Here is a 23,813-nt window from a genome sequence, read left to right on the forward strand (position 1 = left end):
GTTCGAGACTGACTTGGAGCAGGGTGGTTAGGATTGGAGAGTGAGTTTTGGAGGCAGAGCAATAAAGAGAGGGGTGGGTTTGTTTGGCTTGATTTCAGATATCAACAATGTCCAACAGCGTTGTTGAAAAAATACATACCCCACCTTTAAGTTAAAAAACAAATTATCTAAGGATAAATACAAATTATCTGTAACAAACTTGGTAAGTTTGGCACTTCACAATGAATTATAAACTTTTAGACAAATTAAAAAATATATTATGAACAAATGTAATATTAAACTTACATTGTTTTTATGTTTAAAATGTATTATTTATTATATTTAATGATATATTTGATATTTTAACATTATTAAATTAAAATAATAATAACAAAAGTTAGTGAAAAATATGTTCCAAATGTTCTAAATAGATTTAGGTGGTCTGAGAAAGTGTGAAGTTTGGAGTAATGGGCAAACCTTGGATACAGTCCTCTTGTTTGAAGTTTCCATTCATATAGAAGCCCAAACACAACAGAGTTTTGGGGGGGTGTGGTGCTGGGCAGGGCAAAGGATGTGGCTTGATGTGGGACTGGACTTCACAAACTGCTGCTGCTCCTCCCACCACCAATGAAATCTTTCCTTTTAACTTCACACAGCCCCTGAGCACACATGACACACACACAGGCACACAAAAACAGACAACAGGGCCTACCAGACAAAATCAGGATATGACATCATACACAGGAAGAGAAGCCAAGTGACTTTTCAGCTTGTTTTTTTTTTTATTCTATACTGAATTCCCTTACTGAGTTTTGGAGGGATAAGACCGGCTGATGAGTGGGAAAGAGAAAGGATCCTCACAAGACTATTTGGATTTGAGCTGTTCCCTCTTGGAAAGAACAGGAGACAGAGGAATTCTTTTCAAGTTTACCACAACATTCCAAGTGTCTAGAGCGGGACTAAAGCCAGGTTCTTTAGGTAGGGACCTTAAAATCTCCACTTTTACTTTTCTTCCATCTGTTTTCATTAGTTTTCACTTTTGTTTTCATGATCTGTGTTAATGTAGTAATGTCAGAGCTCATGTGCCGTGGGGGCTCAGAGAAAGCGTGATCAGACACGTCAGTGTTTGACGTGATTGTTGGAGGGGGTGGATAAATAACTCCTCTGTCTTTTGGTTCCTTACATATTGAATGAATCGAGTTAAATCCAACCTCTACAACTGAGTACATTTGGTATTTGTTACTCTTTAATTACCCGAAAGGATAGTGAAAGGATATTTAACACTTTGGTTAGAAACAGTGATATGTCGATTTTATAGAATTGAAAAATATATAAAAGAGAGTAAATCAAGAATTTTCTATGAATATGTAGGCTTTTTAAGTGCCTGTGTGGAAATACCATGATATGCATTATCAGTCACAGCAACAAATGCCAGAAACAGACTTATGAGACATCTAAAATGTTCCTGCAAAATATATCTTCAATATGGGCTATGAGGTAAGAGAAACTGGTGATTTAACAATCTGGTTTGGTTCTCGTAACCAGGCTTTCTGTGAATACATTTATGGGAGGAGAGAGAAAGAGAGAGGGAAAGAAAAACAAGACTTATCAAATAGACAAAGAAAGGATGGACTCAAACACGGATACACTCCTAGGACGTTAAATGAAAACAGAGAGGCAGGGTTTGAATGTACGGCTGAAGAGACACTTTAAAAGCCCTCCAAAACTTATCTCATTTCAGCCACTTCGAACAAACACAGGAAGTTATGAAAATGGTGATATGGATGAAATCAACACGAAGGGAAACTAAATGCATTGAGAGAATTAAATGAATGAATTGTTTGTTTGTAGTGGTCTGTTTATGGAGTTTATATGCACTACCATTCAAAACGTTTGGGGTCAGTAAGATTTTTTTTAAAGAAATTAATACTTTTGTTCAGCAGGGATGCAATGAATTGATCAAAAGTTACAGACTCTTGTAATGTTATAAAAGATGTCTATTTCAAATAAATGCTGTTCTTTTTGAACTTTCTTCATCAAAACAATTCAGAAAAAGATATTAGTTTCCACAAGAACATATATAATATATATATATATATATATATATATATATATATATATATATATATATATATATATATATATATATATATACACATATGTCCACAATATTGGGGTAATGCAAGTTATGTAATCAGATTACTTTTTTCAAGTAACTAGTAAAGTAACACATTACTTTTAATTTTACAACAAAATATCTGAGTTACTTTTTCAAATAAGTAATGCAGTTACTTTGTTTTTCCATTTATTTCCCTGTCCCCATGTTGAGAGAAATCGGGAGTAAGTGCAGAGGCGTTGTGTGCGCTGTGTAAACATGATGGTTATTCTAGACTAGTTCTAGACTAAATGTGAGCATACATTTACTTCTCCTGGTTCCTATTCTTCTGTATTGCAGAATGGCAGCACAGCTGAAAGGCTTGTTTGTTTAAACTGCGCCCTCTACTGTACAGGTGTGAATTTGTGTTTACTTCAGCCTGGGGCTTATTCATTTCACTTTTGGCCTTTACATTTGCCAAAAATAGCTTTTTTGTTGTTTAACTTTTTTGTTGTTATAAAAACAAACAAACAGCCCATCCCAGATGAGAAAAAGGCATTTCTTTCCATAAAAAGTAATTAAGTAGGGCAATTTTAGGGAGTAACACAATATTGTAATGTATTACTTTTAAAAGTCTTTCCCCAAAACTGTGCATATGTTTGTGAGTGTGTGTGTGTGTGTATGTGTGTGTGAGAGAGAGAGTGTGTGTGTGTGTGTTTGTATATATATATATATATATATATATATATATATATACACACACATCTGCTAGTAACTGTCTAGATTTAGGCACAGCAAGGGTGACAAGTGTGTCATGGTTATTGTCATAAATGTTTTCTCTTTTCTTTCTATTTATAATCTCTTTCATATATATATATATATATATATATATATATATATATATGACAGGCATTGCTTTACTTTTTCTGATCTCTAGAGACTTCCTCATTGGATGGGACGAGGGCCCAGGGAATCATAAGGGTCAACAATCACAACTGTCCGGATCCTGACTGGATCTGACTCCTCCATCACCCTGCTCAGTTCAGCAATGGCTCTGTGCTTGGGTCAGGTTTTCAGCAAAGACAAAACATTCCGGCCTCGAAAGCGATTTGAACCTGGGACCCAGCGTTTTGAGCTGTACAAAAGAGCCCAAGCATCTCTGAAATCAGGCCTGGACCTGAGGAAAGTGGTGCAGCTGCCAGATGGGGAGAACATTAATGACTGGATAGCTGTGCACGTGGTGGATTTCTTCAATCGTATCAACCTCATCTACGGGACCGTGAGTGAGTTCTGCACTGAGAAGAGCTGTCCCATCATGTCTGGAGGGCCACGTTATGAATACAGGTGGCAGGATGGGGATCAATACAAGAAGCCCACCAAGCTGCCTGCTCTTATATACATGAACCTCCTGATGAACTGGATCGAGTCACTCATCAATAATGAGGACATCTTTCCTACCAGAGTAGGTGTGTGATGTCAAATATGTTTTCCAGACATCTTCATTGTTCTGATAGGGCTATACTAGTGCAGTCTGTCATTGACATGACACACATTTATTTTTTGTTAAATGCTAAATTAATCATTTGATATTTTTTTAGAGGGCATAAAGTACATAAAATATCAGGGTCATATAACTGTCCTGATATCATTAAAAGAATGAAATTCTTGAAAAGAAAACCTTATTGAATATGTTTGGCATTATCTTTCATTATTATTTATTATTAGAAATCATTTTTATCAAAACTGCCTCACTGCTTATTAATATATTTGAAAACCATTTGAGTCATAGTTCAGCCAACATTTGTTCAACCAAACATTTTCAGAAAACTAATCAAAACATAAAAATTATATCATAAAGCAGAAACCTGCTGACTGTGTCAAGGTCAAAAAGTCCCTTAAATAATTAAATAATTTGTATGAATTAAGGTATTTTATATATTAAAAAATAAGTTAAAATATATTTATCACATGACACAGTATAAGAAAAATATGTTATTCTTAGTTTATGGTTACAACACATTCTTAGAGTCATAAAACTGCAACTTTTACAAAGAGTACATTTATTTGTGTTTTAAACTAGATTTTTATGTTTCTTTAAGTTTTCCTATCTTTTAACACTCCTATATTTGTAACCTTTTTACTGTTTCAGTAAGTAGCTTTGAATAGCTTAGCGTATTAATAAATGAGTATGCAAATGAAAGGAATTAGGACAAAAATATTTAGATAGAAATATTACTGGATAACTGGGTTGAGAAATTATCCAGTTAAGTTTCTCAGGAATTGCTGTATAATTCTTGGGGCCAGGGAACACTAGACATACTTCTGTCTGAAGAAAAAAAAAAAAAAAATAGCTGGATAGAGTTACAAAGGCTATACTTAAGCACTGCCAACAATTCATAATTCCACAGGCTGAACTTTTCGCTGAAACCCTTGAGACATACTCAGTAGGCTTTTTCTCCTTAAATACCATTTGAATTTTCTCATGGAAAAAAATCATAGAGCACAAGTCTACCATCTTGAAATGTGTTAATGATACAGTGCAATACAATGCGATGTGATAAGGGTGACACGGGTTTTCTTCTGTTTTTAGGAGTCCCTTTTCCAAAGAACTTTCAGCAGGTGTGCAAGAAGATTCTGAGTCGGTTGTTTCGGGTGTTTGTACACGTGTACATCCATCACTTTGACATGATCTGTAGTATGGGAGCTGAGGCTCATATCAACACCTGCTACAAACACTACTATTTCTTCATCTCTGAGTTCAGCCTTATTGACCACTCGGAGCTGGAGCCACTGGTGAGAGAGCTGCACTTTCATTATTGTTATAGAGCAGAGGGGCATGATTGTTGACTGACACTCAATAATAATGATTGTTAGCAGACACAAGGATGATAGAGGCCATCAGTGTTAAGGGGTAACGCATTACAAGCATTGCTTGAATTGAGGGGGGGCTGGGGGGATCCAGGACCCCCCATAAGGCTTGATTCAATTTGAGCACTGATTACAAGTAACGCAAGTTAGGTAATCAGATTACTTTTTTAACGAGTAATGCATTACTTTTAAATTTACCACAAAATATCTTAGTTACCTTTTCAAATATGTAATGCAGGTTACTTTGTTTTCCCATGTATTGACTGACACAGTTAGTGCCCAGGTCAAAAAACAGTACACTTCCATAATGTAGTGCTCTATTTTCGCACATTAATTTTGTACTTAATATGCTAAAAATTCTTCTTTAGTACTTCTTAAGATAATCTTAAGAACATCTAAGTGTACTCAACTGTGCTATTTTGAGACACCATGAATATGAACTAAAATGTACTTTTAACATACTATCTTTGTATTAAAAAAATGTATTTAGTTACCACTTGTAATACACTTGAACCGATCTTTCATACTACATGTGGTAACTAAATACATTTTATTAAAACAGAGATAATATGTTAAATTTTCTCTGTGTCCTGTAAAGGCATTGTGTGCGCTGTGTAAACATGATGGTTATTGTAGTTCTGGACTAAATGTGAACAGGCGTTTACTCAACTCACTTTCACAATAACAGATTCAGTATTCCTCAAAATGAATAAAAATAGTGAAATGCAAACTCAGAAAATTATGCAATAATTAAATATTTTAAAGGATTAGTTCACTTTAAAATGAAAATTAGCCCAAGCTTTACTCACCATCAAGCCATCCTAGGTGTATATAACTTTCTTCTTTCTGATGAACACAATCGCAGAAATATTTATAAATATCCTGACGCAGTGAATGGGACCAACGAGTATGAAGCTAAAGAAAGTACATCCATCCATCATAAATGTATTCCACGTGGCTCCAGGGGGTTAATAAAGGCCTTCTGAAGCGAAGCGATGCGTTTGTGTGAGAAAAAATATCTAGCTTCCATCAGACCGCCTTCTGTGTTCAACTTACAAAGAAAGTGTAACTCGTCTCGCATTTCAAAACGCTTACACTACGTCCTACGTCTTCCGTATTCAACTTACGAAAAAAGCGTCACTGACGGGACTTCAGTTACGCTTTTTTTGTAAGTTGAATGCGGAAGGCGGTCTGGCTGATATTTATTAATATTTCTCAGATTGTGTTCATCAGAAAGAAGAAAGGCATATACATTTAGGATGGCTTGAGGGTGAGTAAAGCTTGGGATAATTTTCATTTTAAGTGAACTAATGCTTTAAATTACGCAAATATGTATTTAATCTCACTTTATTAACCAATATCTTTGCTGCTGACCTTTGATGATCCAATTCAACTGTACCAATAGGTAAAAAATTACTTTAAAGAAACATCACATTTGTGTTCCTTTTTATTTTTTATTTTTTTATTGCTGAAATAAGAATGTTGAACTTTCTTCTCTTGCATCCTATTCTTCTGCTATTCAAAAAGTTTTGAGCGGCGCCCTCTACTGTACAGGTGTGAATTTGCATTTCCTTCAGCCTGAGGCTTATTCATTTCACTTTTGATGTGAAAGGGCCTTTACATTTGCACAAAAAAAAAAAAAACTTTTATACATTAAATTATTAAAAAAAAACAAGCAAGCCTAGGTAAGAAAAAGTGATGCAAAAGTAAAGCAACACAACTTTCCATAAAAAGTAACTAACACAATTAGTTACTTTTTTAGGGAGTAACACAATATTGTAATGCATTACTTTTACAAGTAACTTTCCCCAACATTGGTGGCATTTAGTGTCTTAAAGCAGAATGTACTCAGCCTTAGCTAACTTGCCAGTTTTATGAACAACTATGCTGACAACACATTGCAAATGTGGTGTGTCCTGATAATTGGATCTTTTCTGTCTTTACAGAAAGAAATGACAGAGAGGATCTGCCACTGAAAGATGTGGAGGATGGATGTGCATCCAAAAGCACAAAAAACTTCAAACAGACCAAAAGAACTTGAGGTCTGATCTACGATCAGACGAGACCTAAGACTCACAAATATGCTAAACTGCAATACAACTTTGCTTCAATATTTCAGAAATACTATGGGTCCAAAAATTCAGTATGTTGAGACAGTAAATGTTTAAATTATATATGTCAGATTGTGCAGTATTGATATGAAATGATGCATTGATTGCTTAGTATTCTGCATATATTTTTAAGCATTTCACAATGTGACTTCAACGATACTTTAAAAATATTTGTCCCTGAGGGAAACTTGTCTTGAAATGGCATGTCTAAAACTTCTGCTAAGTTTAAGATGTTACACTCTTGCTCTGTCGAGTCTGTGCCAGTGCAGGGGCGGAAGCCTTTGCTAGTATTTTTATTTAACCAGGGCATGTGCAGTAAGAAACTATTATCATAGCTGGTGAATGATGATGAATAGTACTCCACAGTGTTGTTCTTATTTCAGGACATTTTGATGTGCTGTTTTTGCTATTGTATTTTTGCATGCATGTAAAATACAAACATTTTAAATGACTCTCTTCTTTTTAATTTTTTATAAACTGGATGGGAAATTACAAACCAGAAGTTTCTCATGACATTACTTTCAGACATTCATTATACTTAGCCTTCCTTAGTAGCCTATACTGCAACTCATTATTACAATATCCATACATATCACTCAAAAAAAAAAAAAAAAAGTGCTATATAGCACTAAAAGTGGTTATTTGCTCGTAATCATAGGGGGACCACTTTTGGTGCTATGGCACCATATCTTTAAAGGTGCTCTACAGCAAATGGTGCTATGTAGAACCCATAAGAGGTGCCATATCGCATTTTATGTCTTCAACAAAAATGGTGCTAAACAGCACCAACAGTGGTTCTTTGGCTCGTAAAGAGCCTTTTAAAGGGGCTTAACAGGTTCTTTGTACAGCAGTGGTGCTACACCTTAACCACCCCAAAGAACCACTGAAGAACCGCTGAAGAACTGTACCGGGGCTTAACAGATTCTGTATATGGTAGCGGTGCTATGTAGCACCTCAGTCATTCCAAAGAACCACTGAAGAACCTCTGAAGAACCACTGAAGCACCAAGATTTGGTGCTATACAGCATTTAAAGTGGTTCCCCTATGATTACGAGCCAAAGAACCACTTTTAGTACTACAGTGGGTACAGAAAGTATTCAGACCCCCTTAAATTTTTCACTCTTTGTTATATTGCAGCCATTTGCTAAAATCATTTAAGTTCATTTTTTTTCCTCATTAATGTACACACAGCTCCCCATATTGACAGAAAAACACAGAATTGTTGACATTTTTGCAGATTTATTAAAAAAGAAAAAACTGTGAAATATCACATGGTCCTAATATCACCTGGACCCTTTGCTCAGTATTTAGTAGAAGCACCCTTTTGATCTAATACAGCCATGAGTCTTTTTGGGAAAGATGCAACAAGTTTTTCACACCTGGATTTGGGGATCCTCTGCCATTCTTCCTTGCAGATCCTCTCCAGTTCTGTCAGGTTGGATGGTAAACGTTGGTGGACAGCAATTTTTAGGTCTCTCCAGAGATGCTCAATTGGGTTTAAGTCAGGGCTCTGGCTGGGCCATTCAAGAACAGTCACGGAGTTGTTGTGAAGCCACTCCTTCGTTGTTTTAGCTGTGTGCTTAGGGTCATTGTCTTGTTGGAAGGTAAACCTTCGGCCCAGTCTGAGGTCCTGAGCACTCTGGAGAAGGTTTTCATCCAGGATATCCCTGTACTTGGCCGCATTCATCTTTCCTTCGATTGCAACCAGTCGTCCTGTCCCTGCCGCTGAAAAACACCCCCACAGCATGATGCTGCCACCACCATGCTTCACTGTTGGGGCTGTATTGGACAGGTGATGAGCAGTGCCTGGTTTTCTCCACACATACCGCTTAGAATTAAGGCCAAAAAGTTCTATCTTGGTCTCATCAGACCAGAGAATCTTATTTCTCACCATCTTGGCAAACTCCATGCGGGCTTTCATGTGTCTTGCACTGAGGAGAGGCTTCCGTCGGGCCACTCTGCCATAAAGCCCCGACTGGTGGAGGGCTGCAGTGATGGTTGACTTTCTACAACTTTCTCCCATCTCCCGACTGCATCTCTGGAGCTCAGCCAAAGTGATCTTTGGGTTCTTCTTTACCTCTCTCACCAAGGCTCTTCTCCCCCGATAGCTCAGTTTGGCCAGACGGCCAGCTCTAGGAAGGGCTCTGGTTTTCCCAAACGTCTTCCATTTAAGGATTACGGAGGCCACTGTGCTCTTACGAACCTTAAGTGCAGCAGAATTTTTTTTGTAACCTTGGCCAGATCTGTGCCTTGCCACAATTCTGTCTCTGAGCTCTTCAGGCAGTTCCTTTGACCTCATGATTCTCATTTGCTCTGACATGCACTGTGAGCTGTAAGGTCTTATATAGACAGGTGTGTGGCTTTCCCAATCAAGTCCGAATCAGTATAATCAAACACAGCTGGACTCAAATGAAGGTGTAGAACCATCTCAAGGATGATCAGAAGAAATGGACAGCACCTGAGTTAAATATATGAGTGTCACAGCAAAGGGTCTGAATACTTAGCACCATGTGATATTTCAGTTTTTCTTTTTTAATAAATCTGCAAAAATGAGGGAAAAATGAACTTAAATGATTTTAGCAAATGGCTGCAATATAACAAAGAGTGAAAAATTTAAGGGGGTCTGAATACTTTCTGTGCCCACTGTATATAGCACCATTTTTTTTAGTGTAGACTGATATAATGAAAATGGCTGTCTATGTGAAATTCTTAAATTAAATCAAACCAATTAAAGAACAATTGCACTGAATCATTCAGACCATTTTGGCTCGGTTTGACCTATTAATAAAAAAGAACAGATTCAAAAATAACAATTCACTATTGCTTGCAAGCAATAAAAAGCTCTGGTAAAGTATTTTTACAGCTGAGCACAACTAGAAAGAAAAGATATTCAGTAAACCTGTAACAAATGTTAGGAATTAATAATAAGATATTAATAATTTCTGTGTATTTTCCAGGTTCAGCTTATGATTTATGCAGGTTTCTAATGATAGCCTTTGGCAACCCTGAATTATGCAGGATTATATACTAAATTAACACTGTAAAAATTAATTGAACGGCTGACTAAAGCACAACTGGGAAACTTTCACGACAGAGAATTCAGATTAACACTAATAAATCAACTCCATCACTGCATAACTCCTTTATAGGGACTTTACCGCGGACACGGTAAGTTAGTCAGCATTAACATTAAAAGAGTTATTCACTGTATGAGTCTAATCATGTCCTGTATTACTCCCTTATAATCGCCTAACGCCAGTCAATGAGTGAAATGGGTATTTCTCCAGTGAGAAATACTAAATCTATGAATCATATTCGTGGCAGCCCTCTGGTGGCAGAACGTCTTCGCGTATGAATATTCATTAGGTCATGCTTGCGTTATCTCGTAATCTCCCCCGTTCGTCCAGTCACGTAACGTTAACCTGATTAATATTCATAACCCAACCCGTCACCATAGTGTGATTCGCAAATGCAACGCAGTGACCATCAGTAGGAGGGCAGTTGGCGCGAGTGGGGGGGTGGTGCTGTTGTGGTTTCTGCGTTGTCCTCTTCCTCCCTGCTGCTGTTTAGCGGAGGATGGCCCTGACCGCGGAGGCACTCACAACACAAATAGACTCATTCGGCCGCAATTTTCAGGTTTGAGTCTTTCTTTTCTCATGCTTTATATATATGTATATAGTTAAAATTTTACAAGTAGCTAGATCTAGTCTAGCTCGCTGATGTGTCATGTGATAAAGTGGCTTCATCGATTGGGTCGCTCGATTCGCGCCAGGTCGCAAAAACAAACGATTGTACTCAGTTCTGAAAGCGCGAGTTATAAGTCCTATGTTTCATGTATTAAAAACTAAGATTTTCAGTTACTCAAACACATCTCTTTGGTTAACTTAACGTAGCACTATCACAATTCTGCTGACATTGCGACACTATTTTAGTTCTCTGACACTTGTTGCTTGTCTTCGACACTCATTTTTTTACAATTCATATTCTTCGCCTCTTAAAGGGATAACGTTAGTTCATTAAAAAACGATCTCTGTCATTATTCACCGTCATGTTCACCCAAACCGTGGAGCATAAAAGAAGGACTGATAACCTCAGTCTCCATTCACTTTCATTGCATCTCTTTTCCAAACAATGAAATTGAATGATGACTAATGTTATCGTTCTGCCTAAACATTTTTAATTACGGAAGAAAGTCTTATAAGGTTCGTTAGAATTTTTGAATTAACTGTCAATCAGTATCAACTTGCAGCTGTTTCTTTAAATATGTAAATTTGTCCAGCCCGCTGCTACGCTAACCAGTATTCCCGCCTATTACCCCCAACCAACGTTATTTATTAAAGAATGGCGATGTACAATGATGTATTAGATATTAATTTCGTATATGCATTACGCCATATAATTGAATCCTTCTTCATTCTCATTATTTCTCTGTATTTATGTAATACGAGAAATACATCCTGTTAAGTGTTCTGGATTTTCCCCTTAGCAGCCAGATGATAACTTGACCAAACATGTCACGACACTAATACATATATATGCTCTGCTCAATAAGGAAACGCGTCGTTAAATATCTTTGACATGATTTCACTCAACCTACTTTGAAGAAACCCGTATGTGACGCTGCACAGCTGGCGTCACGAGTTTTCCCTGCGGCGCGAGAGCTGTCACGGCTCCGGCGTCTCGCTCAGCTTCTGGAATGATCGTGTCTGTTTTTTCTTTCAGCTCTCGGACCTTCAGGCGCTCCACTGCTCCTGCCAGGTACTGGCAAGTATCGCTACTTACCTTAAAACGAGCTTTTTGACTGGTTTGTGAGTCTCATACTGTGGGAAAGTAAAGCAGTACTTGTATTTCGTGGTGGATATGGCGTTTTGAAACACATTAGTCATGCGAGGCTCGTTCAGAGTGAGATCTGATAAGTGCACACCGCAAGTTTTACAGCTTGTGTTCACTTCCTCTTTCTGTGATAGAAGTTTACGTTTACAGGACATGATAGTGAAGTCACCATGAAATCAAAATGAACAATTCTATTTTTTTTCTTTTTCTTTTAGATTATTGCAGTATTTTACTTGATCAAAATCAGCTCATACAGCAGAACTGCAGTATACAGAACTACAGTCCCATGAAGCATTGCAAACGAAACAACATAATGAAATTAAATTCATTATATTTTGTTTATTGCAAAATGCATATTATGCATGCCAGTATTTAAAGGTATAGTTTCACCAAACATGAAAATTCTGTCATTAATTACTCACCCTCATGTCGTTCCAAACCCGTAAGACTTTCGTTCATCTTCAGAACACAAATGATGCTTCAAAAAGCCTTGATGCTTCAAAAAGTTCATAAATAGATCTTAAAACTATGAATTGAGTGGTTTAGTCCAAATTTTCTGAAGAGACACGATTGCTTTATATGATGAACAGATTAAATGTATGCTTTTATTCACATATAAACATTCATAAACTCACACATCAGCTGTGGTAAAAGGAAGCTTAAGCATGTTTGCTTGACACGTGCAAGGACAAATGAGGTTCGTTCTTGTGTGTTACCCAACACGTTTCAGCTTCCACAAGAGGTTTGTTCTCACGCGTCAAGCAAGTACGATTGGGCTTCTGTTTATGTTCGCTGATCAATGTTTATATGTGAATAAAAGCCTAAATTAAATCTGTTCATCATAAAAAGTGATCTAGTCTCTTCAGAAAATTTAGATAAAACTGCTGAATTCATATGGAATTGTTTTACAATCTCTTTATGAACTTTTTGAAGCTTCAAATTGTCAGTTGCGTAGCTGTCAATGGAAGGACAGAAAGCTCTCAGGTTTCATCAAAAAGATCTTCATTTGTGTTCCGAAGATGAACGAAAGTCTTAAGCCACGTTTCCACCGAAATTACCCGGAACAATTTGTCCCAGGAACTTTTTTCCCCCCAGACCTATTTGCTAGCTGCATTTCCATAGCGGTCTAAAGTACGTAAGACTGCGTGCGACTTTCTAGTTCTTGCTGGATTTCGTCTTCCGCATATAAGCTTAATAAAGCCTGAACCTCATCATCAGTCCATCGGTCATATTTTTTAAACTCCATTGTTCGTTCGAAGTCAACCAATCAAAATGCTGTGTAAACTCAACCAATCAGCATGTTCAGCGCACAATTCCCACCCCGAAAGTTCCTGAACTTTGAAAAAGTGAGCAGGTACTTTTCAGAGGGGGAAATTTTTAACCCGAAACTTCATTTAGACCCTGGTTCCTGCGGTCGAAACACACTGAGTACCACCCCAAAGTTCCTAGTTCCTGGGGAAAGTTCCTGTGGTGGAAATGCGGCTTTACAGGTTTGGAACGACATGAGGGTGAGTAGTCAATGATAGAGAGTTTTCATTTTTGGGTGAACTAATCCTTTAGAGCAGTTTGAGAGTGTAGGGAGACTGACTCAATTATGTCAATCGTAGGGATTGTATAGGCGCTAAAGAGTTCTTTTGGCATTTGTTTTGGTTGGCAACTTGGCATGGATTTGCTTTTTGTGATTCTCTGATTGGTGGAGATTTATTTGCAGAATCATGGGGAAGTTGAAATAATGCAGACTAATGGCTTCATCAAAAGCATATACCATTAAGTAACCACCTCGTAGCTCACAGTATGTCTGTGGTTAATGGTTTGTAAGTTATCGTTCAAAATTAATTCCGCTATGGAGAGAATTAATGGGGTTTTTACTTCCGGAACCTCACTGTTTGCACTTTATAAGTCTCTAGAAGCACTGGAATATTGCTTTTGTCTAGTATCACTTTGTTTTGAGTGTAAATTTCTCTCTTTCTTTCTCACAGATAACCAGTTGCACTTTGGCATCTGGCCAGGTGGAGAGCTGTTGCCCACTTTCTCATGCCCCAACAGTGCCTCCCAAACCACCGCAGGTACAGCTGCTTCAGGCTAAACATTTAAAAACACATCCTGCAAATCTTAAATGAATTTCAAAAACAAAATTCTAACAGAGTACCTAAAATCTGTGATGTAACTAACATCTGTGTTTTTTACTTTGGGATTAGGAATGGAGAGCAGTCAGCCAATCAACATCAATGATGCTGTTACACAGAGGAAGAAGAAACGCAGAACTCGGGCTGCGGACAGTTTCACAGGCAAATTTAGCGGTATTATATCATCATTACAAAAAACTCTTATTAGTCCTCATAATGTGCTTCTGGTCTTTATTGGGTTTATTCTCAGCATTATTCAATATGTGTAAATAGTTATCATGCATCATCATCTTCAGGATGTTTGATTGCATTTCCTGACTCCATTTCCTGATTTGGTAAGGTGTGAGTCAACTCAGAAGTGTGTGTGTGTTGTAGATCTGTACATGCTGACGGATGAGCTGCTGGGTCAGGGCGCCTATGCTAAAGTCCAGGGCTGTGTGAGTTTACAGAATGGGAATGAGTATGCTGTGAAGGTGAGAGGATTTTTTTCATGATTTTTTTTTAGATAAATATTGCATTAGTTCTTTGCCAGACAAACATATTAAACCTTGTGTGTAATGCATGGTTATGTTTCTCAGATAATCGAGAAGAACGCTGGTCACAGCCGCAGCCGAGTTTTCAGAGAGGTGGAGACGCTTTACCAGTGTCAAGGAAATAAGTAAGATTATATTCCACTATCCGCTTAAGTCGTGACATATCAAATACTGTCTCCATGTCCAAACCTCCACTCCGTTTCCTGTGAGCGGAGCGGTAATATTTCCTCCTTTCTGAAGATTCTGCTCCACTCTCTCAGTTTGCTCAGGGTCACTTGTTCAACCCAGAATGTTCTTTGTAATATCCTAGTTCAAGAATATGTGAAATAAGCAATAGGTCCAAGGTTATGGAGTTCAAATACTGTTTTAAAGAAGTTGCGAACCTTATACATAGCCTAAATGCACAGTAAACATCAAAGTTAGAAACAAAGAAGGAGATGAAATTGAAAGGGAGTATGGAGAAACTGAGTTAATGGTAACCCGAAGGTTGTGGGTTTGATTCTCAATACCGGAAGGAAATGACTGCGGTGCCCTTGAGCAAGGCACATAAATGAAATGCTCCCTTGGTGCCTCAGCAAAATGGCTGCCCACTGCTCCCTGTGTGTGTGGTGTGTCCACGGTTTGCAGTGTGTGTGTATTCACTACTCACTGCTCCTAATGTGCATGCACTAACTTGGATAGGTTAAATGCAGAGGATAAATTCGGAGTATGGGTTACCATACTTGGCCGTTATGTCATGTCATATACTAACAGCAAAGTTCTTTTTCGTTTTTTGCTTATGGATAAAAAGAAGATTGAAATACCTTTGCAGTGCTATAGCCTACTGCTAATGAACAGATGAATATGTAAATATGTGCTGTGGTTTCTCAATAACAAAATAAACACAAAATAACAGCTATGAGAAAACTGCAGTCAAGAAATCATAGCGATGTGTTTGCACAATTTCGGCACATCCACTCAAGTCACATCACGTTTGTTTATAGCCTACTACTACAAATTTAGCTTTAAAGCCACAAATGTCATAAATGTTATGTATAGGCCTACTGTAACTGAAACATTTATTCAAGAAATTCATTACAAACAGAAAGACGTATAATATAGTAGAGAAATTTAATGTTGAAGCGGGATTTGAGCGAACATAATTTTACCGGTGAACGTGAGCTCACTTATAATTTGCCACAGCTCATGTTGTCTTGAGTTTTTTTGTCTCCTGACATTTCTTGGAAAGATTTCTTGCAGCGTTTCATCTGCAGAATGACATTAAATAACCGTGTCTATCCCTCACAACCTTGCTTTCATTCTCGTTAAAAAATCAAACATGGCACTGCTGTGAATAAAGTCTATAGAGGTAAAGGTTAGGATCATGATGTTTTTCACATAGTACATTAGCACACCGTTAGTGTATATTAGCACGTTTTGTGTTTGCTTTTGGAATCTGACGCATTTGTACTCGGAAACAGTGGTGTGTGATGTCAGACTTAACAAGTGGATAGTCATTATACTTATTAAAAATTATTCCAGAAAATACTGTAATTGATTGTAGTTAGTATTATACATAATTGTACAACTGCATCCATTGTGTGTTCTTTACAGGAACATTCTGGAGCTCATCCAGTTTTTTGAAGATGACAGTTGTTTTTATCTGGTGTTTGAGAAGTTACGTGGAGGTACAGTTGTATAGTAGTGAAATACAAATGCAGTCTCATTCTCAGTTAGTTTATTTCTGATAATTTTTCTCTTTTCCTCTCAGGTTCCATTTTAACACACATCCAGAGACGAAAATACTTTGATGAGAGAGAGGCTAGTCATGTGGTCAGGGATATAGCACATGCACTGGACTTTCTGCACAACAAAGGTAAATACTGTAGATTTACTCTGCGACCCACTGACCATGACTTGTGCAAATCTGTTTACTTTAGACTTGTTTCTGTTTTTCCACAGGAATCGCTCACCGGGACCTTAAGCCTGAAAATATCCTGTGTGAATATACTGATAAGGTAATGCATTTATTTTGTCTTTGGTATCACCTTAGGACTAGATATCTTGAACTAGATATCCCTGGGTCATTCTAAACCCTGGGTAAATGGAATCCTGGGTTATCTTGCCCTCGTGTAGCTGCAGGGCTACAGAAGGGTCAGGGATTGGAGAATCCTGAGAGATATGGTGGAAATTCACCAATAATATTAAAGTTGCCTCTCCATGGCAAAAAAATGTCTGAAATTGTGATCCAGGGTAAAGTCTCTCTTACAACCGAAACATACCTCAAAGAGCTACAAAAATGAGCTCTAAGCAAAACAGAGTATGGAGCAAATCATTGAATAAGGTCTTTCAAAGTTGATTGGATAACAAATTAACAGATTATCATGAAGCCTCCTACTTCCTTTGTCATGTACACTTTCTGGTTCATCTTCATCCAAATTGGTCTTCCTCATCATCCCAACATATGCATACCCTACGTACATAAATCATTTTTAATTGGAAACATTTTATCTGAATCCCTAGACTCTCCCCAGGCCTAGCTCCCAGCATTTGCAGATTAAACTTGAAACATGAGAAGGAAACAGAGAGTAAAGGAACAATATATATCTTAGTCTTCTACCAAGAGTGGGATGGAAAGAGGGAGCCTGTACTCAGTAGTTATCTAGGGCCTTGCATTTGAGTGCCTCAGATAAACATGTGTATCTTTCATGATTAAAAATGTATTTAAGGAAATATCTGTACCTCATGCAAAATTAACAAAATCATGTATAAGCAGTAGCATTTATTGAATACACATAGGAAAATAATTAGTCTGCAGAAAAAACAAAAAATGCATTTTACCTCAAACCATTCAAATGTTTGGGGTCACTAAAACTGAATGTTTTTGAAAGAAGTCTCTTATGTTCACCAAGTCTGCATGTATTTGATCAAAAATACAGTAAAAACGGTAATATTGTGAAATCAAATTTTCTATTTGTGTATATATATAATTTATTCCTGTGATGAAGCTAAATTTTCAGCATCATTACTCTAGTCTTTAATGTCACATGATCCTTCAGAAATCATTCCAATATGCTGATTTGGTGGTCAAGAAACATTTCTCTTATTATCAATGTTAAACTATTTTTTCAGAATTTTTTTTATTATTATTAAAGGAACAACATTTAACTTTTGTAACATTATAAATGTCTTTACTGTCACCTTTGATCTATTTAATGCATCCCTGCTAAATAAATTTCTTTAAAAAAAAAATCTCACTGACCCCAAACGTTTGAACTGTAGAACTATATGCATGTTTAAAATCTAGCCTGTCTTAATTGTAATGAGTTTGTTGCTTTCATTCAGGTTTCTCCTGTGAAGATTTGTGATTTTGACCTTGGCAGTGGAGTAAAGCTGAACAGTGCCTGTACCCCAATAACTACCCCTGAGCTCACCACACCAGTAAACATAACCTCAGATTTGTCTTCAATGCTTTTAGCACCCTAGAACTGTGTTAAGTAGAAGAAGTTTTATTTTATATATATATATATATATATATATATATATATATATATATATATATATATATATATATATATATATATATAAATAATATAATATATAGCTCCTTTCCATAGCTCAAGGTCACTTCACATAGTGCTATACAATATATCTGCACATTCACATACACAATACAAACACATATGGCCACATATAGCCACATTATCCAAAATACATATTGAAAAGATATGTTTTTAGTCTTGAAGGTAGGTAAAGTAGTGTTATAGTGTTGAGTAGCACTATTTGAGAGGTCCGTTCTCTACTTTAGTGTGGCTCAGCAGAGTACATGGCTCCCGAGGTGGTCGAGGTCTTTACGGATGAGGCTTCTTTCTATGATAAGCGCTGTGACCTCTGGAGCCTTGGGGTCATTCTATACATCCTGCTTAGTGGGAGTCCCCCCTTCACTGGCCACTGCGGCACCAACTGCGGCTGGGAACGAGGAGAGACGTGTCGTGCCTGCCAGGTAAGGCGCATGCTAATTTGAATATTTACAGAATTTATCCATGTAGAGGCCTTAGAAGTGTTGTCCTCTCCCATTCAGAACAACCTTTTTGAGAGGATTCAGGAGGGGAAATATGAATTTAGGGATGGAGTCTGGGCTCAGATCTCAGCCGATGCCAAAGATCTGATCTCGCGGCTGCTGGTGCGAGATGCCACTCTACGGCTGAGTGCTGCCCAGGTCCTGAAGCATCCCTGGGTGCAGGGGGTGAGTCTTCTGTGCTCTTCATTTTTCTTGAAGCCTTTTGATTCAACTTAATAGGGATGAACAATAAGGAATTCCTGATAATTAAAGTGAAAGTGACGTGTGGCCAAGTATGGTGTCCCATACTCTGAATTTGTGCTCTGCATTTCACCCATCCAAATGCACACAATTAAAGGGTTAGTTCACCCAAAAATGAAAATTATGTCATTAATGACTCACCCTCATGTTGTTCCAAACCCGTAAGACCTCCGTTCATCTTCGGTACACAGTTTAAGATATTTTAGATTTAGTCCGAGAGCTTTCTGTCCCTCCATTGAAAATGTATGTACGGTAGACTGTCCATGTCCAGAAAGGTAATAAAAACATCATCAAAGTAGTCCATGTGACATCAGTGGGTTAGTTAGAAGTTTTTGAAGCATCTAAAATACATTTTGGCCCAAAAATAACAAAAACTATGACTTTATTCAGCATTGTATTCTCTTCCGGGTCTGTTATATATCCGCGTTCACGACTCCGCAGTGACGCTGCTGCTTCTTCTTCTTTCCTGTTTTACGGCGGTTGGCATCCAGCTTATTGGTGCATTACCGCCCCCTTCTGCTCTGGACAGTTACGCTGATGACGTGTTATGTAGTGCGTCCGAGCTTCGTTTACAGTCTGAGGGAGACGCACGCTGTATTCAAGCTATTCTACACTGTTTGTATTTTGGTATTGCTATATTTTTTAAAATGGTGCGTAGGTGTGCATGTTGTGGATGTCCTAATCTCGTCACTGTCCGGAGCAGAAGGGGGCAGTAATGCACCAATAAGCTGGATGCCAACCGCCGTAAACAGGAAAGAAGAAGAAGCAGCAGCGTCACTGTGGAGTGAACGCGGATATACAGCAGACCCGGAAGAGAAGACAATGCTGAATAAAGTCGTAGTTTTTGTTATTTTTGGACCAAAATGTACTTTAGATGCTTCAAAAACTTGTCACATGGACTACTTTGATGATGTTTTTATCACCTTTCTGGACATGGACAGTCTACCGTACATACATTTTCAATGGAGGGACAGAAAGCTCTCAGACTAAATCTAAAATATCTTAAACTGTGTTCCGAACATGAACGGAGGTTTTACGGGTTTGGAACGACATGAGGGTGAGTCATTAATGACATAATTTTCATTTTTGGGCGAACTAACTCTTTAAACACACACCCGGAGCAGTGGGCAGCCAATTTTGCTGTGGCGCCTGTGGAGTGATTGGGGGTTAGTTGTCTTGCTCAGGGGCATCTCAGTTGTGGGTCTTTAGGGAAGGGAAGAGAGCGCTGTTCATTCACTTCCCCATCTACATTTCCTGCTGGTACTGAGACTCGAACCCACAACCCACAACCAGTCCGACTCGCTAACGATTAGGTCAAAACAGCTCCCAAGTGTGAACAAGTGTTGTAGATTATATTTTTCTATTGTAACCTATTAAATAAATAGTAGTGTTTTTTGAAAGAAATTAATACTTTTATTCTGAAAGGCCACATTAAATTTATCAGAAGTTAGTAATTAACTTTTGTTAGTAAAGGCTTGTACATTCTAATAAAATATTTCTATTTAAAATAAGTGCTGTTCTTTTGAACATTTGAACATTCATTGCAGTTTTCACAAAAATATTAAGCTGTGCAACTGTTTTCAACATTGATAATAAAAAATTTTTTTGAGCACCTGATCCTCAGATTAGAATGATTTCAGAAAGATCATGTGATACTGAAGACTGGAGTAATGATGCTGAAAATTCAGCTTTGCCAACACAGGAATAAATTATATTTTAAAATATATTCCAATACATCAAATATTTTATCTATATTTCATATATTATTATTATTATTATTTCATATATATATTTCATATATATTCATGTAAAAACTCAAAGAAGCACAAACGTATATAAGCAGCAGGTTTATGATGAAAAAAAAATGTAAATGTTAAAAAAATGAGAAATTAGGAGAATCAATGAATTGTGAACAACTTGCTGCCATTGTGTACATAATATGTAATCATGTAATCCATAAAAAGTAACTGTAGTCTGATTATGAGTATTTTAAAAAGTAGTTTACTCTAATTACAAGTACTTGATTTCTGGAATCTGATTACGTAATCCAGATTACATGTAATCAGTTACTACCCAGCTCTGATTATATTAGATATAAGATGTAACAATATACAAAATATATATTATTATATGCATTTTATTTTACAGAATGCACCTGAAAGAGTTCTTTCAACTCCTCGTGTTCTACAAAGGTATTTGATTTGATTCAGTATGAAGCATATTTTTCAGTTTCTGTAATGTTTCTAACCGTCACTCTGGTTGAATCCACAGAAACTGCAGCACTAAAGACCTGACACAGTTTCGCAGCCGAAGCCATTGCATTCAATCGACAACTATCTCAGCAGGAGGAAGAGCAGGAGGACTTCGGTGCTGTCGTCTGCTCCATGAGGCTCTCTCCTCCCTCTAACTCCAGATTAGCCCGTCGCCGAGCACAGTCTCAAGCACTACGCACCAACACTTGATGCCTACCCACTCCACAGGTGCTCCAGTGATGCACGTACACCCCATATAGTGCGTTATATCCCTTCATACAGTACACATACGTTCTCTGGCAAACGGAATGGGTTCTAACCGTAAAGCACTCTAACCCTGACAAACACATGTATACTAACCTTATGTATACAAACCAGTCTTTCTTTCCATGTAATGTGAGTTTTGGGTGTTTTAGGCATCAGAAACTTTTTTTTAATATATATATTTATTACCAAATATTTATGGCTGGTGGTGCTTTATAGTCAGATATAAAAGGGGTGCTTGGCTCGGTTTTAATTTTGATGTAACAACATCAGTGAGGCTTTTTAATTACATTAGCATGAGTTTTAACATTTTTAAAATCCACTTAGTTACTGTAAAGCACTGGACCTCTTTCCTCTGTTACTTTTTACTATTATTTTCTATTTCTTGTTTATTTTGTTTTAACAAAAGTCTAATGTTTATAGTTATTGTTGAGTGAATAATGTTTTGGTTTATTTGAGCTATGTAAAGCCATGCTGCCTGACAGTAGCATATGTTAAAATTACATTATGAAGTGTATCATTATGTATGTCTTATGTGGAAATGCAATCGAGAGGTATGCTGCTTGAATGAGGGTGCAGATGAGGTATTATAGACATCTGACCATTTAGCTCAAACCGTTAGTAAATATTGCACAGTATTTTTGTCTTTTCAGATAATTATATTTTTTCATTTAATGTATATTTTTTCATGGTTCTGGTTAGTGTGTTTTAGAGTGTTGAACATTATTTTGTTTAAAATGTGAAGTATTTTTCTATGCATCAGGGCAGTGAGCCCATTCTGCAGCCGACTCAGTTATTAGGTGGAGTAAGTTTTATATTTTTAGTTTGCGTTCAGTGGAAATTGTGCCATCTTTAGGGGGGCATAGCTCCTAATTTGCAAAATAACTAAATTGACCTCTTAGTTGCCTTTTGTATTATCAAATTATAAAACATGCACAGTTATTTTTCCTGTTATTTGTTGCTCAAAATGCTACTTGAGTTTAGATTAAATGCTAAGAATTTAGTGGTTATCCATGTATGTACATTTATGAGTATGTGTTGGGAAACATTTCCTGTACCAGGGATGACACCAGAGGGCGCTACCTCATATTAATGGCTATGTTCTCAGTTCTCAGTGCAATGCAGTAGCCTATATTAGTCTAAATTCAGAAATTATGTCTATGGAATGGCCATTTAAAACTCTGGGACATATCACAGGTCACAAGTGTTCATTTGGTTTTCCCATTTTGAGAAATAAAGCAGTTTGCACTGAAACACGGCTAAAACTTGAGTCTTTATTTAAGACAGTTAACTGAACACTGTAATGTCAAGTTAACTGCCTTTATGTGGGGTGCTAAACATACTTTATTGTGGATAACGATAGAAATAGTTTATTTTGAATTTGGCGATTGTCACTATTATAAGCACACTGATAAAAGCTGGCAATCATGAAGATTTAAGGCTGTGAATAAAGGAAAGTGTATATTAGACCCTGTAACTGGTCACCATTTCTTTTACCATATATGGTAACCAAGTCACTTTTTTCCCCATTTCTAGTTCATTTTAAATGTGAAATGATAATTAAAAAAGATGATTGATGTCCATCATGGAAACAAAATGCTGTTTAAAATGGTTTTAGATTGATATAGCAAGTCACTGTCTCCATGAAATGATTTTTAAAAATCACTATTTATCCAGAAATCACAAATGACTGAGTCATGGCTCAAGAGTGAGAACCCTGGCTGTCAACTTTGCAAACATGGCCATTTTGAAAGTATAAAAGTATGATGATGGATTTTAAGTGTGTACTTGTATGGAATTTGTCCATTTTTATATATTATAACAGGGTCAGAGAACATTCTGGTCCTTCTCGTAAATTAGTTTAAATTAATCCTTGCAAAATTTACCTCATGTAAATTACCTCAATGAACGCTTATAATCCCAACAAAGAAAAGCACAGAGTGTACTATCTTTGAACGTTTCCTCAAGGCTTTTTGCACTGAAAAGATTGTTTTCTTTCCTCGCCTGCCATGAGGACGAGACTGAGCACAGAATGCATGTCCTTGGAAATGAGTGTCACGAGTACCTCAAGTTGTAGCGTTTGTTTCCAAGTGAATTTATATTCTATTAGCCGTGTTTGAGCAGATATGATGCATCATGTAAGATGTAATGTTTCAGCCAAACCTGAAAGCGTTGAAGAAGGATAACAGAATTCATGTATCGTGTACTATCGTCTTTCTTGAGTTGGAGCAATCATATGGAGCTCGAGCGCGCCCCGTGCGGTGATGAGCGGAATGACTTCGGTTGTGAAGTGCTCAGCCTAGTCGCTCCATCACAAACCTCCAAGAGCGAAACGATGCGCTCCTCCAGCGGCTTAAGTTGAAGAGCGAAAGAACATTACCTGAAACTCCTGAAGTTAAACTTCGTTAAAATAGAGGACAACTCCGGGCAACCCTTCTAAATCTCATCTTCT

At 37.3% G+C, this 23,813-nt stretch overlaps 3 protein-coding genes across 4 annotated transcripts in view; all 3 read left to right on the top strand.

Annotated features, from left to right (window-relative positions):
• Nucleotides 1–23,813, top strand: part of magi1b (membrane associated guanylate kinase, WW and PDZ domain containing 1b) — a 1,153,738-nt gene that overhangs the window by 175,835 nt on the left and 954,090 nt on the right.
• LOC125256355 (MOB kinase activator 3C-like) lies at nt 585–7,505 on the top strand. 2 transcript variants are annotated; one of them, XM_048172291.1, is made up of 4 exons: nt 585–957; nt 2,984–3,540; nt 4,665–4,867; nt 6,889–7,505. In XM_048172291.1, the coding sequence occupies exons 2-4, from the start codon at nt 3,123–3,125 to the stop codon at nt 6,916–6,918; spliced, it is 651 nt and encodes a 216-aa protein (XP_048028248.1). In that variant the 5' UTR covers nt 585–957; nt 2,984–3,122; the 3' UTR covers nt 6,919–7,505. The 2 variants fall into 2 exon arrangements, with proteins under 2 accessions (XP_048028248.1, XP_048028247.1); XM_048172290.1 differs by having other exon boundaries at nt 590–957; nt 3,012–3,540.
• Nucleotides 10,676–22,615, top strand: mknk1 (MAPK interacting serine/threonine kinase 1). Its single transcript, XM_048172280.1, is given in 15 exon segments — nt 10,676–10,689; nt 11,776–11,811; nt 13,866–13,952; nt 14,085–14,186; nt 14,388–14,485; nt 14,591–14,670; nt 16,139–16,212; nt 16,296–16,400; nt 16,487–16,542; nt 17,870–17,965; nt 18,333–18,527; nt 18,606–18,770; nt 20,994–21,037; nt 21,117–21,141; nt 21,143–22,615. Coding segments are annotated over 12 exon segments (1,203 nt in total). The 5' UTR covers nt 10,676–10,689; nt 11,776–11,811; nt 13,866–13,952; nt 14,085–14,086; the 3' UTR covers nt 21,308–22,615.

This window comes from Megalobrama amblycephala, linkage group LG21 (genome assembly GCF_018812025.1).
Source record: "Megalobrama amblycephala isolate DHTTF-2021 linkage group LG21, ASM1881202v1, whole genome shotgun sequence".
NCBI lineage: Eukaryota > Metazoa > Chordata > Actinopteri > Cypriniformes > Xenocyprididae > Megalobrama > Megalobrama amblycephala.